Source organism: Quercus robur, chromosome 12 (genome assembly GCF_932294415.1).
Source record: "Quercus robur chromosome 12, dhQueRobu3.1, whole genome shotgun sequence".
NCBI classification, from domain to species: Eukaryota; Viridiplantae; Streptophyta; class Magnoliopsida; order Fagales; family Fagaceae; genus Quercus; species Quercus robur.
In genome coordinates, this window is record NC_065545.1 from 11165330 (window position 1) to 11185174 (window position 19845).

Below are 19845 nucleotides of genomic sequence, written 5' to 3' on the forward strand. Positions count from 1 at the left end.
CCTGCTCCAACTGCGAAGGGGCTTCAAGTACACATACCTTATTCCCGCTCCAACTGCGAAAGGAACCTCAATGACCTTACCACCTTTGCCCCACACCACCATGAGCTCTGATATCACTTGTTAGAAAGATAAAAACCTTAGAGAGTTTCCTTAAGTAATTAATATTACATATAGAGACATACTTTAACCTAAAAGGCTTAATCCCAATGGGTTTATGCTCAATTATGTTATATTAACTACTAATTTTTCTCATCATTATATAATATGGGACTTGACTCATATATATATATATACACACACACTTAACATGATTGAGTTTAGTTTATTTTCTTTCAACTAATTTTGCTTTGATAAGAGTACAATATATAAAATAAGCTATAATAATAAAAAGCTAGCCCATAAATAGAAACTGTATGATGATAGCAATGTGAACCATGTGATTAAGGTTGTGCGGTTGTGATTAGTCTCAATTCGGTGGAGAAACAATGGATTTGGCAGTTAATTAACTTACCTTTTTCTTTTTCTTTTTTGCTGAATTTCAATTAAACCTACCTTGGTTAGTCCATGAAAGTAACCATTTCTAACACCAATCAAACAGAATGCTTTTCTCCATCAAAAAAAACAAACAAACAAACAAACAAACAACATGCTTTTTAGAGTTATCCATTGTGGAAATTAAGTTCTTAAAAAGAGTTACATTCAATGAACAAATATTTAGGATCTGTTTGAATATCGCTTATTTTGCTAAAAACTGAAAACTTATTGCTAAAAACACTATAGCAAAATAATTTTTAAACTATGAATAGTGTCGTGGGACTCATGGCTAACCTACTTATGTGTATTTTTTAAAGTTTGACTGGGTCGTGAATAGTGCTGTGAGATCCAACCAAAAAAAGCAAAACGGCTAATAATCCTTAGGCAAACGCACGCTTAGATTACTTTTTTTCACATGCGAGTTGACCATGATGTAATTACTTGTGAAATGAATCTAGTTTGTTCAACTGCCATTCATGATGTGAATCACTATATAGTACACGGAAACAAAATTGAAATTGCTTTAATTGGATTGTCCTACACAGCAAAGTCATTTGGCAAAGGATTCATTTAATCAATGAAAGGAGGAGCGAGGTCATTTTCTTTCCACTCACTCAAACTATTGTACAAATGAATCATTAGGAATGCCTTTTATAGTTTTATTCACCAAATGACAAAAGAACTAATCCATTTTTATAATTGACTATTATAAGAACACAAGAGGGGTTTAATCACACTGGTACACTTCACCATCAAACTTTGGATTGGTTAGTCCTTCGTTGAATTTCCTTTTCTAACGCTTCTGTTCCCCCAACTTTTTCTAGTTCCTGCCATAGCATAAAAGAGAATTTAGTCACGCCTCTATTAAGTATTAACCCATCCTTATTTGATTAACAAGTCAATCACATAAACACAAAAGAATTAGAAAGAGAGGTCACCTTTGGGCCCAAGAATAACCCATATGGCACGCCATCAAATTTGCCCGAGTGATGAAGCTATTATTCCAACCAAGAAAAGAGAAACAATGAGCAAGTGAAAGAAAGAAAAGAATTGAAAAGCAATGTTTTTATATCTTTTTTTTTGGTTGGGGGGGGGGGGGGGGGGGGAGTTTATTACTTGGTGGGCTGAAGCAACTCTTTGTAAATAAGGGACATTAGCGATTGGCCCAACTGGAAATCGACGGTGGACAAGTCCATCATGCACAAACATGTAGGCCATCCCATACATTGTGAGTCCTAAACCCTGTTTTTCAAGTCCCAAAATTCCAAAACATTAAAAAATAAAAAAGTGTAAGTAACTATCAGGGGAACGTGTCAAACAAAGAGAAGTGGTGAAAAATTGGATTGGACAGTCTTTTCAAAAAGCCAACTTTTCGTAATTAATAAAACAAAGTAAGGTAGGCCAATAAGATTTGGCCACGACAAGGATGTTAGAAAGCCAAAATAGAAAACGACGTCGTTGGAATGGAGATATACTCACAAGGCCCAAACAGAGTCCTGGAACCAAACCCTGGTTAGAGAAGCCGTAAAAAATAAGAGCAATTGCTGGAACCGAGTTGATCATGGCGAAAACATCGTTGAGCTCAAAAGGACCCTCCCTTGGTCGGTGATGGGACTGTAATAATAAATCCAAATTAAACCAATCAGCCATGGTCAACATCAATTTTACTAAATACTTTGCAGCTCAACTACTATTTAAAAAAATATAAAAAGTACCGGCTTGAAATTAAACTTTCACTCTAATTAAATTGATTCAAATGTACGTTTTTTTATGTGTTACTTGTAAATTAATCTTATTATTTGCGTGCACTCTAAACAAATCAAGAATCATGCAATGATTGGATTCAATTTCTCTTTGAAAATAGTGAACTAGTTAGCTAGACTTTTTTAAGCGATTGACCTCGTGCATAGGCCACAATGAAGCATGCCACAGCGCTCTGTGAGCCCACCTTGCCCAATACTCCATTCCCACCTGAAAATCAAGGACACCCAGAAAACTATGATTACTAATAGTAACATAGATCTTGTTCATTTATTACTGTCAAAAGTGTTTTGGAAATGAGAAAAAAATGAAGAGGAAGAAGATCAGAGACTTACTGCAGCACCCACAGAGAGAGCAAATGTACTGAACATTTCCACTAGTGGAATTTCTCCACCCTGGCTAATCATCAAAATTGATTAAGTTAAGCCCCATATATTTAAACGAAGAGAAAAGCAAAAAACATATTAAAAAAATAGGTTACCTCCATTTGCAAAGAAAATCTATAATAAACAGACATAGCAGCCATGGAAGTGATTCCAAAGCTGGACATGATTGCAGCAACTAGGTACGTATATCTTTCTGATGTTTTCCTTGCTAATCTCTCTGACACAACACGTGAGGTTGTTGTTACCTCGTTCCTTACATCATTATCAACGTATTGGACAGCGTTTTCTTTCTGAACTTGACTAATCTCTGTGTTGATCTCTTCCTTGACGAAGCATAGTCTCAAGCTAAAACTCTTTCTACGGAAAAGGGTGGGTGGGGTTGCTTTAAGAGAGTATGGGAATGATTTAAAAAAGGGAATTGGAACCTGGTAGTAAGTCTTATGTTTGAAACGGTGCGCTATTGAGCTTGAAGTAGTAATCGAAACTCCGGTTGCCATGGGAGTCTTTTATTATTGAAACTATATGGTTTTCTTTGTTTCTTTTACATTAATGGATACGTTTTTATACAAAACGCACAACGTTGCTGGTCTGGTGATTTTACTAGTGTGCCCTTCTGTTTTGGGACCGCCATGAGGCGAACGAATCTTCATTTTTGTTTGTTTTCCAATATTTTGACCGCCATGACGTTGATTTGTGAGAAAAATTAGCAATCAAACGTAAGGGACGACGCAGGGTTCCAGAATCTGTGAAAGTTTTAATTAACATGGAGAAGTAGCCAGTAACTTCAGTAAGACAGTAAGTGGATGCCCTGTACACAAAAAATTATTGAATAATTTAAGAGTATTATAAATGTGTATTATTTATTCTCATATAAATGATAAATCTCATCGTAAATTTAATTAATGAGATTCACAATTATGTGAGAAGGAAGAGTATGCATTTATAGTACTAAGGAACAAACATTCAATCAATATCTAATAAATCCAGCATATCAAACTTTAATGTTTTATTGATAAATCAAAGTTTAACAACTAGTCAAGAATCTATGCAATTAATGCATGATTTTTTTAACAAAATATAATTTTTTCACTTTTATTATTTGACTAAATATAAAATATAATTATTACTGTAATTATTAATAGACATTTATTATGATTGTGATACATAAAACTATATATTCTAATATTTAAAGAAAATATATAATCAGGTAAGATTTTAATAGAAAATTTAAATATAAATATAATTTAAAAATAACGTTTAACTTTTGATGGTATAATCTATAATAATATATTCTAATTATACAATTATATTCTAATATTTAAAGAAGATATAATTTGGTAAGATTTTAATAAGAAATTTAAATATTAGTGTGCATGGGATCTCTCCATGTAAGAGGGGGTACATCGTACATATTTAAAAATATATAATTTGGTAAGATTTTAATAAAAATTTAAATATAAGTGTAGGGTTCATTCCATGTGAGAGGGGGGATACATACACTAAACATATGGTAAATTTTTCCATAGCCAACGATGTATAGTACTATAGTAATTCTCTTCAAATATTGTACTTAAAAAAAAATTTTATTTTGACACTTTATTATTTTATTAAATTTTGACACTTTATTTATTATTATTTTTTGAATGAATTTTGACACTTTATTTTAACCCTTCATGAAAATGAATATTTTAAATTATAAAAGGTCAAACGAAAAACTGAAACAAACATGAATATTAAAATCAAAAGGGGGAAATTACAACTTACCCACCTGTGATTTGGTTGAAATTTAAGTTACCTACCTGTGATTTAAAATTTGATATTTTACCCACTTGAGGTTAAATTAGTTAGATTTATGTAACCAACCTCTGTTAAAAACAAGGTTAAATATGCAATTGTGCTCCACTTTTATGTCTCTCTTCTCCAAAAACATAAAAAACATAAAAATACAATATCAAAAAGAATTCAATGGAACACTTACATCATGAGATTTAAAACCACAAGTAGGCAATTTAAATTTCAGTCAAACCTCTGTAAGGTGGTGGGCCTTGTTTGTAATGCTGGACTGCTTCCTACTGCACTAGGCCCGAGTTTTCTGGATAAGGGAGTTGAAACCGATCCAACTGGAACCCACCTTGGTCCGGCTTGTGCACAAACTACACCACGTCTGCCAGGCTTTGGTTACATGCACATGGCAAGCAAAGCCACGATAAAGAAGTTATGGCAGACAGATATAATATGGATAACACAAGAAAATACAATTACTACTTTTAGCCACAATAAATAAAAGTGAGCAACAAAAGGCTCTCCATACACAGAATAAACTAAGTGAATGATAAACAGAGTTACCAAAATCAAAGTGTTAGTTTGCCATGCCAAGTAATTTACGGGATTGAAACCAAGAAGGGAAAATCGTTCCCTCAACACGAGTAATCTCAGAGAAGAAATTAATTGCTTTGAGAGAACAGGTCTAAATGGACTATGCCTAAATACAGATCTTTTGCCTTTTATAGAGAGTAAGACTATTAAGGGAGAGAGGAGATCAACCTATTGGTGCATGTTTGCCGTTCTAAACTCTCTGTTTTTCTTTTTCTCTCGTTACTTCTTACTTTTACTTTCTTTTTGTTTTACTTCTTTTCCTTTTCAATGCTTACTTCTGGTTATGGTTTTTCCTAGAAATTCATATTACTGTGATTTTTCGAATCCCCCTTTCAGTGCACAACAAAGGGTCCTTTATATAGAGCCTACCGTGACTGATATTTACTTTTTTAGCCCTTAACTGCCTTTATTTGATGTGGGTGTCCTTGCCGATCACTTACTGAACGTTAGTTATTTAACCACCACCACTTACCTGTGCTGGCTGTACTGCTCCCCTCTGCCAGACAAAGAAGGCTATTTTTTTTGTTTGTTTGTCGTGGCTTTTCTACCCGTTACAGTGTGTGTGCTTTCTCTCTCTCTCTCTATCCCTCATGGCATGCATCTAGTGGTTCCAACTCATCCTTACTTCTTTTAAGTGGCATGTCATCCCAGTAGGACATTTCTCCCAAAAGAGCCTGAGCAAGAACCCCAGAATATTTTTTTTTCCTCTCCCCACTGCCAGACCATGCTCTCTCTTACCTCTGACCCATGACCCACCACTTCCTATATTGGCTTGGTATAGGCTAGTGGTGTCTGGGTCTTACGCGTGCTTCACCTTCTTCGTTTGCTGCTTATGCATTTGCCGTGATCTGGAAATTGGTCTGTACGTTCTGCCATGCACTTTTGGCTTCTTATGGCGTGGGTTGTTTTCCGATCTGCCATTTTTTATGACTTGCTTCTTTTAGAGGTTGGGCCTTGTCGGATCATGGGCCTTCCTTCCCCCGGCCTACTCTGTATTTACTCTGTGGCCTTGTTAGCATTTCCTGCCATACCACTCTACTATTCCTATTGTAATATTGTTTGACTCAATCCTGCTGGGCCTCTTTGGGCTTGCTGACCCTTTTCCAATCCTGCTTTCCCATTGGCCTTTACTAACTCTCTTGGGCTTCCCTGACTCAATTACTTTATACCTCATCCTTGGGGTTGATGGGTCTTCCATCAGCTCCTTACTTTCTTTGCTTGCATTACTTTGGGCCTGCTGTGGCCCCTTCTCGCTTTTCTATATACTGCCCATGGATTTACTTCTTTTTTCTTTCCGGGCCCATTCAAGCTCGTTTGCTTCCTCAAGACCCACTTTATGAGCCCGTGAGCCGTTCATTCCTACCACTTGGGCTCAATGGCTTTTTCTTGCTTGTTAACTTTGGTCTGCCTGTGTTGCTGGGCTTTTTCTCTTACTGGAGTTGTCAAAATGAGTCTCAACAACCTCAGGTGGGTGAAGTGTTAAATTTTAAATCACAGATAGACAACTTAAATTTTAGTCAAATCACAGATGGGTTAATTGTAATTTGCCCAATAAAAAATTTAGAACATAAAGGACAAATATGAAAACAAATACTAAAAAGTAAAGAACCAAAATTAAAATAAATAAAAAAATAAAACATAAATAGCTAAAAGTGTTTAGGTTGTAAGGAACAAATTTTAAGAACAAAAAGTATTATTTATTAGTGTCTGTTTGGCTAACTTATTTGTTACAAACTTATTTTACTATTTAGTTTATTTTTACTACTATTTATGGGTCCCACTGCACTTTTTGATACCATTCATAGGTCCACTGTACTATTTCAACTAACATTTATCTTTATCTACAGTACTTCCAACAAAAAGTTTTTAGTTTCAGTAAAATAAGCGAATCTCAAACAGTCCAGTCTGATAATAATTTTGCTTCAATGAAAATGACTTGAGTCAGTTGAGAAGTGTCTTATTTAATTTCATGAGTCCGTCAAATGGTAGACGCTGGTCGAAATTAAGGAACACATGGGCCATTCATTGGGGTCATACCCAACCCAAGAAGTGGTTGAAGGCATTGAGTTCGAATAGAATTCTATTCAGAGCCTAAAATATGTCTGATTTCGGCTTATACAGGCCCTCGTTCGATATGGGCCAATACCTTGTATTTCTAGGCCGTGAAAATCCAAAAACAAGAAGTCAAATCAAATGACACAAACTTTTCTGATGTTTATATTCGTCAACTCAATTGCTTATAGAAGTTAGAACAAGAAGTTGGCTTCATCCCCAACTCCAAGCTGAATCCTTTGTTTTGGGCTTTTTCTTATGCATTGCAGTGAAAATATGGCTCAGAATTCTAGATAGTGTGGTTAAAAAATCCCAAATCATGGCCTTAATGATTGTGAAATTACTCAATTAGTGACCTATAATCTTCATGGTTAGTACTAAGTACTAACTCTTTCTATTGTTTTTGCCTACCGATATATATAGTTTTGCACACCTTATGAAACCCATTTACCTTGATGGCTGCTCATAGAAAAACAAAAGTAGAAGAAACAGAAGTGGGTTTCATCTTTCTTATTGCAATTTAGAAACGCTTAGAAGATAATCATGATTAAATGATTTTACTTTTTACCCTTCATCTTTGACCGTTTCCTGTAAAGTAACTGTATAGAGAGAGAAGGCACGATGAGGGAAAATTATTTACCACATGTACGAAGTGTAAAAACTCCATCTAGTATTGGTCTGGGCCCAATAGTCTACTTTCATGGGTCATGTTCGCTAAAGAGGGCGCATATAAATGTCACACAAAGCTGTATCTTGCCCAGTACGATTCTTGTCATCATGTCTACTTTTTTAGTTCTATCTTGCCTAGGTTAATGAGTATTTCAATCAAATTTCATTTCGTTATCTTTATCAATATTTTATCTTCGGGTTAATCTAGGAGCTTTAGGGCAACATTATATTCAATACAAACTCCATGGTTTTGAATTAAAATTGCACTCAGAACTTAAGTCAGTACCCTTTCTTTCTTTCCTTTTTTTTTTTTTTTTTTTTGGTTGTTGTAGAGAAAAAGGTCAGTCCCCTTTGTAATTTGATGGAAAGTTTTTCAAATAAATTTGATGGGACTTAGATATTTAGAAATGTGGCACTTCATATGCCAAGCTACGTGTCACAATTTGCTTCATGCATATAATCTAAAATCTATATATATAAATATGGGTCATGCTAACGAGTGCCCTAAGGGCACTCGTTAAGAATCCATTTTAGGAAAGTTTTGACATCACTTTTATAGGAAATAAAAAAACTGTCAAAACACTAATTACTTTTTTTTTTCCTCATAAAAACTTTCTTTAACTGGATTCTTAACAAGTGCCCTTAGGACTAGGGATGTCCACGGGTCGGGCCGGGTCGGGTTTGTGCCCAACCCGGACTCGACCCGCTCAGGTCGGGTGGGAGAGAATCAGACCCGTAACCGACCACCGATCACCACGGGTCGAGTCGGATCGGATTCTAAAAAACGATCGGTCGGTTCGGTTGAAACCGACGAACGGCGGCGACAGCGGAGAAGAACGAACCGTCATCGGATTTGGTCGGTGGAGAGCGAAACCTGACCGATCAGAGCTTAAACATCGCCGGATCTAAGCCAAAGTTACCGATCTGAGCTTAAATGTCACCGATCCGAGCTTAAACGTCACCGATCTAAGCGATTTTTGAGCTTAAACGTCACCGATCTGAGCGATGTTTTGAAAAATATCGCCGGATCTGAGCCAAAAATCGTCGGATCTAAGTAGATCGGAGCAAAATCATCGCCGGTCTAAGTGACAGATGGCAAATCGTCGACGGATCTGAACGGAGGAGGCTTTCATCTGAAGTGGTGGTCAGGCGGGTCGAGTGGCTGCGGTTTTAGAGGAGAAAACCCGCCACTCGACCTGCCGGAATCGGGTTTGGAGGATTGAGACCCGCCGCCGACCGCCAGAGTCGTCGGGTCGGACGGAGAGCGGGTCGGTCCGGGCGGGTTTCTCGGTTTGATCGGGTGAACGGGTTGCATGGACACCCCTACTTAGGACACTCGTTAGCATTTCCCTATAAATATATATATCTAAAAGTTGAAGCATAGAGTTTAATATTGCCACGTTTTTGTTGAGTTACATTAGCGCCGCATCACCAACCTATTTTCAATATTTTCTCTCTCTTTTTAAATTATGGGTCATGCTAACGAATGCCCTTAGGGCAATGGTTAACAATCCATTTTAGGAAATTTTTTACACTACGTTTATGGGAAATGAAAAAAGCTGTCAAAACATTAATTGCTTTTTTTTTTTCCCCATAAAATCTTTTTTTAAATGGATAATTAACTATTGACTTAAGGGCATCCTTTAGCATTTCTCTTAAATTATTTTTCTCCTTATTAATTTGCCATTTTACAATTATACATTCTCCAAAATTTACTTACTTTTACCTTTTTATCTCCCCACTACTCTATACCTTAACCTAATTACAATATCTCCATCCCTTCATCTTCATTTTATTTTGACTCTTTTTCTCCCCAATTTTTTTACTATAAAAAATTTTATTTTCTATTCCACCCAATCCATATTTTGCTCACACAAAAAGGTAAATACTCTCTCTCTCTCTCTCATAAATTCTTTCTTGCAACTCTATTTTAGATTGATGAATTTTTTTTGTTTCTTTTTCTTTTATTTTTTTCTTTTTTTGGTGTGTGTGTCTCTAGTTTTGGATGATACACTTTGGTGGGGTGTTTTTTGAGTTATTTATCACATGTACTCTCTATCCCTCTTATAGTTTTGGTTTGAGTTAATTTTTAGATATTTTAGAATTGAGATGATTATGTATTTGAATGTCTCTATAAATTATTTGAGTAATATCAATTGTAAATTTGTGATGAGGTTTGGTTATCATGAAAATCTTCTTAAGAGAATGAAAAATTCAAATAATTAATTTTGGAACTCAAAAATTTTAGTTGTTGAAAAAAAAAAAAAAAACTATAACACACTATACACAAGTTTGAATAATATAGATCACTTGAAAAAAGAATACTATTTCTATCTTTTATCACAAAAAAATAGAATAATATCAATCAAATGCAACTAAGTTATTTAAAAAAAAAAAACTCAAAATATTAGAATGATATATTTGTAGAGATGGAGAGATGAAAAATAATCTTAGAAATAATATCTCCATTACATTTTATAGAATAAATCATATATTATACCACGTTACAAAATAGTTGTATATTCTCACGCATTGCGTGAATCTGCAACTAGTTATTAGTAAAAAGTGTACTCTAAACCATGTATCACAAGTTGCTTTTATGCATATGGCCTAAAATTATTAAGAAAAAGTTTATCTCTAAACCGATTTTAAGGAAAATTCTTCCAGTCCATTATATGGCAATTAATAATATCATTTATGTTTGTTTTTAGTCACATAACTAACACGTCAAAGATGTATGAGTCATCATGTAATGAGTTTGAAAAAAAACCTTCTAGCATAAAACATAGTTCGTTGATGACAAATGAAACGAAAGGAAGAGGAAGAAGCATTTTAACATGGTAGTTAAGTGGCTAGGACATGTTGCAAAGAATATTTGCCATTAATTTGAATGGTTACACACCTACAGCCAAGGGCGGCTCTACCCTTTGTTCAGGGAGTTCAAATGAACCCCTTGACTTCAAGTACATTGGATAGACTAGGCTTAGAGGGTCTTTTGTTATTCGTACGTGTACTCCAACTTTATTCTCTAGTGGATCAATTCACCGCTTAGAGGGCGGCGGAGAGATTTTTCGCCGAGTTCTTCGGTTTCCTCTTTGATAACACGTCTTGGTGTTATCTTGTGGTTGCATCTCTCTTCCCTGACTCTTGTTCCGTATTTAGATAAGTTAGAGTAAAAGCAACCGAGCCGTAATTTTTAATTGGGAGTCTAAACAAACTCTTGTGTATGCACACAAATTCGAGCTTTCACTTTACTTATAAATAAGACCCCATTTCCATAAAAAAAAGAAAAAAGAATTACCTATTTCTTTCTAACTATTTCTTAGCAATTGTAATGATTTTTAAATTTAAGATATTTTTAAAAAATACAAACTTCTCATTTGCACGTGACTTTTATAAAAATTAAAAATTGAAAAAAAGCTAATCTCTTTGTTTTCATATGCACATAACACTTCACTTTATTATAATTTTAGAACTAAAATGTATGAATAGTAGTAGTTATATATATCATACCCTAAGGAAATCTCTTTCAAACTAAATATAAGAGAGGCTGTGGAATGTTGACATCTTGAGAGCCAAAAGGGTGGCATGAGCTTCACCAAGCTAGTCTTAAATTGCTGTGGAATATCGACACCTACTACTCTACGTTAGTTAGTCTTAAATTGCAAAGCAACACCTATATATCAAGCCGAAGAAAAAATAATATAGAAAAAATTAAATTTAAAAACGTCACTAGTGACTAGTGATGAGCTTTAGAAAAAAGAAAAAGAAAAATAAAATCAGTCACTACTCACTAGTGAGATTTGAATCTGATGCTCGATACAATTGCTATAACCACAATTTTGCTCCCCATGAGTCATGACGGAAGGTATTACGCATATAATAGAGACGTATATTATATACGGAGGAGATTTGAAATTAAATCATCACCTACACTACAAACACCCACTCTTCTATTCTATTTTATCTCACACACACACACACACATATATATATATATATATATATATATATATATATAGTTTATGGAAAATGCTATACAGCACCATGTTGGTCCAATATCATCACATATAAAACCCTAAAATAAGATGGGCACGGATTCTTAGTGTGATTTGTTGAAAACCTGAGAGTTTCTTTAAGTAATTAATATAATATATAAAAACACACTTTAACCTAAAAAGCCTAATTCCAATAAATATGTACTCAATTATATTATATTAACTACTATTTTACTCAATGCCAAAAAGTACTTGTAAGGTGTGGGGGGTAAGGGTCGGGATTCAAGTCTCCAGGAGGGAACTTTACACACATATACACTTAGGTTAGATTAAAGTAGAATTTCTATCTTGTAAAAAAAAAAAAACTACTAATTCTTCTCATTATTATTCAATGGGGGACTTCACTCACACGTATATATCCAACAATCTCCCCCTCACGTGTGAGTCTTTGCCTCTTTGTGAGTTTCAAGACCTCTCCATGGGCCATGAATAAGTCCTACTCGCTCCCTCTTACTTAATGAGCTTTTTCCTTTACTAGTGCATCATCCATGGGCCTCCATGTGTCAACCCCACATGTCTTTTATCCTCCATGGGAACTTCGCACCTTACCACCATTAGCAATATTACTCCTTTGTTGGGCCTTTTCCAATATCGTTTGTGTGGGTTTGCTTAGTGCAATATACCATTCCCACTCCAACTGCGAAAGGGCTTCAAGTACTTGCTTGGTGCAATATATCATCCTCGTTCCAACTGCAAAGGGGCTTCAAGTACACACACACCATTCCCGCTCCGACTGTAAAAGAAACCTCAATGACCTTGCCACCTTTGCCCTACACCACCATGGGTTCTGATACCAATTGTTAGGAATATAAAAACCTTGGAGAACTTCCTTGAGTAATTAATATTACATATAGAAATATACTTTAATCTGAAAGGCTTAATCCCAATGAGTTTATGCTTAATGATGTTATATTAACTACTAATTTTTCTCATCATTGTACAATATGAGACTTCACTCATTCCTATATACTTAACAAGATTGAGTTTAGTTTATTTTCTTTCAACTAATTTTTCTTTGGTAAGCGTACAATTATATATTTTATATATTGTACTCTTATCAAAGCAAATAAGCTATAATAATAAAAAGCTAGTCCATAAATAGAAATCGCACAGTATGATGATGGCAATGTGAACCGTATGATTAAGGTTGTGCGGTTGTGATCAGTCTCAATTCGGTGGAGAAACAATGGATTTGGTAGTTAATTAACTCTGTTTATTCACGTTTTTTGAGGTTTGGCTGGGTCGTAAATAGTGCCGTGGGACCCAACCAAAAAACGCTAAACACCTAATAAATAATAATCCTTAGGCAAACGCACGCTTAGATTACTTTTTTTCCCATGCGATCGAGTTGACCATGATATAATTACTTGTGAAATGAATCTAGTTTGTTCAATTGTCATTCATGATGTGAATCACTATATAGTACATCGAAACAAAATTGAAATTGCTTTAATTTGATTGTCCTACAAAGCAAAGTCATTTCGCAAAGGATTCATTTAATCAATGAAAGGAGGAGCGAGGATATTTTCCACTCACCCAAACTATTGTACAAATGAATCATTAGGAATGCCTTTTATAGTTTTATTCACCAAATGACAAAAGAACTAATCCATTTTTATAATTGACTATTATAAGATCACTACAAGAGGGGTTTAATCACACTGGTACACTTCACTATCAAACTTTGGATTGGTTAGTCCTTCGTTGAATTTCCTTTTCTAACGCTTCTGTTCCCCCAACTTTTTCTAGTTCCTGCCGTAGCGTAAAAGAGAATTTAGTCACGCCTCTATTAAGTATTAACCCATCTTTTTTTTGATTAACAAGTCAACCACATAAACACAAAAGAATTAGAAAGAAAGGTCACCTTTGGGCCCAAGAATAACCCATATGGCACACCATCAAATTTGTCCGAGTGATGAAGCTATTTTTCCAACCAAAAAAAGAGAAACAATGAGCAAGTGAAAGAAAGAAAAGAATTGAAAAGCAATGTTTTTATATCATTTGGGGGGAAAAAAAGTTTATTACTTGGTGGGCTAAAGCAACTCTTTGTAAATAAGGGACATTAGCGATTGGCCCAACTGGAAATCGACGGTGGACAAGTCCATCATGCACAAACATGTAGGCCAACCCATACATTGTGAGTCCTAAACCCTTTTTTTCAAGTCCCAAAATTCCAAAACATTAAAAAATAAAAAAGTGTAAGTAACTATCAGGGGAACGTGTCAAACAAAGAGAAGTGGTGAAACATTGGATTGGACAGTCTTTTCAAAAAGCCAACTTTTCGTAATTAATAAAGCAAAGTAAGGTAGGCCAATAAGATTTGGCCACGACAAGGATGTTAGAAACCCAAAATAGAAAACGACGTCATTGGAAGGGAGATACACTCACAAGGCCGAAACAGAGTCCTGGAACCAAACCCTGGTTAGAGAAGCCGTAAAAAATAAGAGCAATTGCTGGAACCGAGTTGATCATGGCGAAAACATCGTTGAGCTCAAAAGGACCCTCCCTTGGTCGGTGATGGGACTGTAATAATGAAGCCAAATTAACCAAATCAGCCATGGTCAACATCAATTTTACTAAATACTTTGCAGCTCAACTACAATTTAAAAAAATAAAAAAAAGTACTGGCTTGGAATTAAACTTTCACTCTAATTAAATTGATTCAAATGTACGTATTTTTATGTGTTACTTGTAAATTAATCTTATTATTCGCGTGCACTCTAAACAAATCAAGAATCATGCAATGATTGGATTCAATTTCTCTTTGAAACTAGTGAACTAGCTAGCTAGACTTTTTTAAGCGATTGACCTCGTGCATAGGCCACAATGAAGCATGCCACAGCGCTCTGTGAGCCCACCTTGCCCAATACTCCATTCCCACCTGAAAATCAAGGACACCCAGAAAACTATGATTAATAATAGTAACATAGATCTTGTTCATTTATTACTGTCAAAAGTGTTTTGGAAATGAGAAAAAAATGAAGAGGAAGAAGATCAGAGACTTACTGCAGCACCCACAGAGAGAGCAAATGTACTGAACATTTCCACTAGTGGAATTTCTCCACCCTAATCATCAAAATTGATTAAGTTAAGCCCCATATATTTAAACGAAGAGAAAAGCAAAAAACATATTAAAAAAATAGGTTACCTCCATTTGCAAAGAAAATCTATAATAAACAGACATAGCAGCCATGGAAGTGATTCCAAAGCTGGACATGATTGCAGCAACTAGGTACGTATATCTTTCTGATGTTTTCCTCGCTAATCTCTCTGACACAATACGTGAGGTTGTTGTTACCTCGTTCCTTACATCATTATCAACGTATTGGACAGCGTTTTCTTTCTGAACTTGACTAATCTCTGTGTTGATCTCTTCCTTGACGAAGCATAGTCTCAAGCTAAAACTCTTTCTACGGAAAAGGGTTGGTGGGGTTGCTTTAAGAGAGTATGGGAATGATTTAAAAAAGGGAATTGGAACCTGGTAGTAAGTCTTATGTTTGAAACGGTGCGCTATTGAGCTTGAAGTAGTAATCGAAACTCCGGTTGCCATGGGAGTCTTTTATTATTGAAACTATATGGTTTTCTTTGTTTCTCTTACATTAATGGATACGTTTTTATACAAAACGCACAACGTTGCTGGTCTGGTGATTTTACTAGTGTGCCCTTCTGTTTTGGGACCGCCATGGCGTTGATTTGTGAGAAAAATTAGCAATCAAACGTTTTATCCACAGCAGTGGAGCTAAAAATTTAGCTTTTTAGCTCTACCAAAAGTTACTTTATCTATTTTACCTACATACATGCTGCAGCAGTGGATCTATTTTAGCTTTTAACACAATAAAATAATATAAACATCACAATAAAATAATATATCCATTACAATAAAATAATATATCCACTACAATAAAATAATATATCTTATACAATAAACAACAACCACAACCACCTTCAACCGCCACCGCCACCGCCGCCACCACCGTCACCGCCGCCACCACCGCCGCCGCCATCGCCGACGACTTTTTTTCCACCGCCATCGCCGCCGCCGCCATCACCGACGATTTCTATATCCCCGTTCATGATACCCGTGATAAATGTTAAGTCTCTACGTAACTCTGTGTCCCTACGTGACTCCATAAAATTAGAAAAAATATATATAAACTTCCCTGCACATAGAAAATTTCCAAACTAACATTTATATCGACACAACAAATTACATAGATAAATTACACAACAAACTTACATTTATATTACAGAGACATTTATATTACATTTATAGACAAATTACAGAGACCACACAATAAATTACAGTGACCCAATACATTCATGTGGTTTTATGCAACACAGTAATATAGTTTTGTGCAACACAATAATTTACAGAGATCAGGTTTTGTGCAACACAACAATTTACAGAGACCACCCATACAGAGACCACCCATACGTAACTCTGGCTCTGTGCAACACAACAAATTACACTAACAACAAAACATAAAAACTTTCCCGCACAAATTACAGAAATCACATAATCCAGACAAGAAATTTCTGCAAATAGAAAATTCTCAATTCAGAGCCCACATAATCCACACAACCAATTCCTGCAAACAGAAAATTCCCAATACAGAGTGCACAAAATCCACACAACAAAATAACAGAAAATTTCCAAAACACAAAATTTCCAATACAGAGACCACATAATCCACACAACCAATTCCTGCAAACAGAAAATTCTCAATACAGAGAGCACAGAATTCATGCAACAAAATAACAGAAAATTCCCAAACAAAAAATCCCAAATACAGAGACCACAAAATCAGAATAACCCAGAAAAATTAAGCTATGAAAAAATTCACTACAAAAGAAAAGAGAGAGCACTGACCTGAAGTGGATCGGCTGGGACGGCGACGGCGACGGCGACGGCGTGGAGAGCTTGATGAGTGAGATGAGAGCCTGCGACGGCGACGGACGGCGACGGTGATGAGTGAGGGAGATGAGCTGGAGTGCGATGAGTGAGGGAGATGCGGCGACGGACGGCATGGGCTGGGCTGGTCTGGGACGGCGACGGCGTGGGCTGGTTTGGGCTGGACGGCGACGGATGGCATTGGCGAGGGCTGGTCTGGGACGGCGATGGGTGAGAGAGATGAGTGCGATGGGTGAGAGAGAGGAGTGAGGGAGATGCGGCTGGGACGGTGTGGGCTGGGCTGGTCTGTGGCGGCGACGGTGATGAGTGAGGCAGGAGTGATTTGGGAGATGAGAGTGAGGGAGAAGGAGATTGAGAGTGACGGTGAAGGAGATAGAAAATAAAAGAATGAAAAAAAGGGGAAGGAGTGATTATTTTAATCGGGCTGCTGCTTAAAATTTTTTTTTTTTTTTTTTTTAGATGAGTGCTACAGTGCACATCTATAGATAGATGTGCACTATAGCAAATCAGCCAAATATTTTGGCTTTGGCTCCACTGCTGTGAGCTTGTTTTGCAATATTGGTGGAGCTAAAATAGCATTATAGCTTATTAGCTCCGCTGCTGCAAATGCTCTAAGGGACGACGCAGGGTTCGAGAATCTGTGAAAGTTTTAATTAACATGGAGAAGTAGCCAGTAACTACAGGAAGTGGAAATATGGAATACATGCCATGTAAAGATTACACCAAAAATTACTAAATATTTCGGGAGTATTATAAAGGTGTATTATTTATTCTCACATAAATTATGAGTTTTATTATAAATTTAATTAGTAAGATTTACAATTATGTAAGAGGAAAGAGTATACATTTATAATACTCAAGAACAAATACTCAATCAATATCTAGTAAATCCAACGTATCAAAGTTTTAATTTTTTACTGATTAATCAAAGTTTTAACAGCTAGTCAAGAATCTGTGCAATTAATGCATGATTTGTTTAACAAAATATAAATTTTTCACTTTTATTATTTGACTAAATATAAAATTTAATTATTATTGTAATTATTAATAGACATTAATTATGATTGTGATACATAAAACTATATATTCTAATATTTAAAGAAAATATATAATCTGGTAAGATTTTATTAGAAAATTTAAATATAAATATAATTTAAAAATAACATTTAACTTTTGATGGTATAATCTATAATAATATATTATAATTATACAATTATATTCTAATATTTAAAGAAGATATAATTTGGTAAGATTTTAATAAGAAATTTAAATATTAGTGTGCATGGGATCTACTCCATGTAAGAGGGGGGTACATCGCACATATTTAAAAATATATAATTTCGTAAGATTTTTATAAAAATTTAAATATAAGTGTAGGGTTCACTCTATGTGAGAGGGAGGATACATATACCAAACACATGGTAAATTTTTCCATAGCCAGCAGAGTATAGTATTATAGTACTTTGCTTCAAATATCCTACTTTTTTTTTTGACACTTTATTTTTGTATTAAATTTTGACACTTTATTTATTATTATCTTTTGAATGAATTTTGACACTTTATTTTAACCCTTCATGAAAATGAATATTTTAAATTAGAAAAGGTCAAACGAAAAACTGAAACAAACATGAATATTAAAATAAAAAAAATGGGAAATTACTACTTACCCACATGTGATTTGATTGAAATTTAAGTTACCTACATGTGGTTTGAAATTTGACATTTTACTCACTTAAGGTTAGATCAGTTAGATTTCTGTTACCAACCTAAAACAAAGCTAAATATGCAATTTTGCTCCACTTTTATGTCTCTCTTCTCCAAAAACACAAAAAACATAAAAATAAAAGATAAAAAAGAATCCAATGGAACAGTTACATCTTGAGATTTTAAACCACAGGTAAACAATTTAAATTTCGGTCAAACCTCAGGTAGGTGAAGTGTCAAATTTTAAACCACGGGTAGACAACTTAAATTTTAGCCAAATCACAGGTGAGTTAGTTGTAATTTGTCCAATAAAAAGTTTAAAACATAAAGGACAAATATGAAAACAAATATTCCTTCCGTCCCAGTTTATTTGTCCTCTATTCCATTTTAGGATGTCCCAAAATACTGTCATGTTTCTAAAAATAAAAATTATTAATTTACTAATGTTCCTATTATACCTCTACTTTATTTTCAAAACTATTTGAAAAGAAAACTAACAAATATTTAAAAAATCAATCTAATTGGGGCTCATGTTTCTAAAAATAAAAGTCATTAATTTACTAATATTTCTATTATACTCCTACTTTATTTTCAAAACTATTTGAAAAGAAAACTAACAAATATTTAATAAATCAATCTAACTAAGACACCTCTTTAATTGCATCATCAAGAATAATTCTTTTAAAAAAAGCTAATAAATTTATTTAAGAGTAGTTTTGTAAACTTATTCATTTTTATAAGGCAGACAAAACAATAAATGATATTCTCTTAAGAAGTTTGACTTTTCAAACTGGACAAACAAATTGGGACAAAAGGAGTAAAAAATAAAGAAGCAAAAAAAAAAAAAAAATTAAAACATAAATAGCTAAAGTGTTTAGGTTGTAAGGAAAAACTTTTAAGGACAAAAAATATTCTTTAGAATGTGTTTGGATATCACTTATTTTGCTGAAAATTGAAAACACTGTAAAAAAATAATTTTTAAATGTGTGAATAGTACTGCGAGATCCAGTTTTAAAGTTTTTTTTACTGAATAAAGTATTTATGGGTCTCATAAACAGTACATGTGACCCACTGAAAAACCAAAAAATGCTCTTCTCTTCTTGCATGGGACCCACAGTACACGTTCTCAAAAAAAAAAAAAAAAAAAAAAAGCGCCAAAATGCAGACGCTGGCCTTTATCATTAGTCTCCAAATGGGTACTTAGTGTCTGTTTGGCTAACTTATTTGTTGCCAAATTATTTTACTATTCAGTTTATTTTTACTATTATTTATGGGTCTCACTGTACTTTTTGGTACTATTCATAGGTTCACTGTACTATTTCAACTAACATTTATCTTTATTTACAGTACTTTCAGTAAAAAATTTTTAATTTCAGTAAAATAAGTGGATCTC

The 19845-nt window shown here is 34.6% G+C and overlaps 1 protein-coding gene across 4 annotated transcripts; it reads right to left on the minus strand.

The window, feature by feature from the left end:
• Window positions 1–1084: 1084 nt before the first annotated feature.
• Window positions 1085–15438, minus strand: LOC126709803 (beta-carotene hydroxylase 1, chloroplastic-like). 4 transcript variants are annotated; one of them, XM_050410143.1, is made up of 7 exons: window positions 14985–15436; window positions 2631–2690; window positions 2434–2505; window positions 2014–2148; window positions 1651–1776; window positions 1473–1529; window positions 1085–1361 (listed from the first exon to the last, which is right to left on the minus strand). In XM_050410143.1, exons 1-7 carry the CDS (start codon window positions 15384–15386, stop codon window positions 1287–1289), a joined length of 927 nt encoding a protein of 308 aa, XP_050266100.1. In that variant the 5' UTR covers window positions 15387–15436; the 3' UTR covers window positions 1085–1286. The 4 variants fall into 4 exon arrangements, with proteins under 4 accessions (XP_050266100.1, XP_050266099.1, XP_050266101.1 ...); XM_050410142.1 differs by lacking the exon at window positions 14985–15436 and adding an exon at window positions 2777–3227; XM_050410144.1 differs by lacking the exons at window positions 1085–1361; window positions 1473–1529; window positions 1651–1776; ... (1 more) ...; window positions 2434–2505; window positions 2631–2690 and adding exons at window positions 13396–13588; window positions 13701–13757; window positions 13862–13987; ... (1 more) ...; window positions 14646–14717; window positions 14843–14902 and having other exon boundaries at window positions 14985–15438.
• Window positions 15439–19845: the final 4407 nt, after the last annotated feature.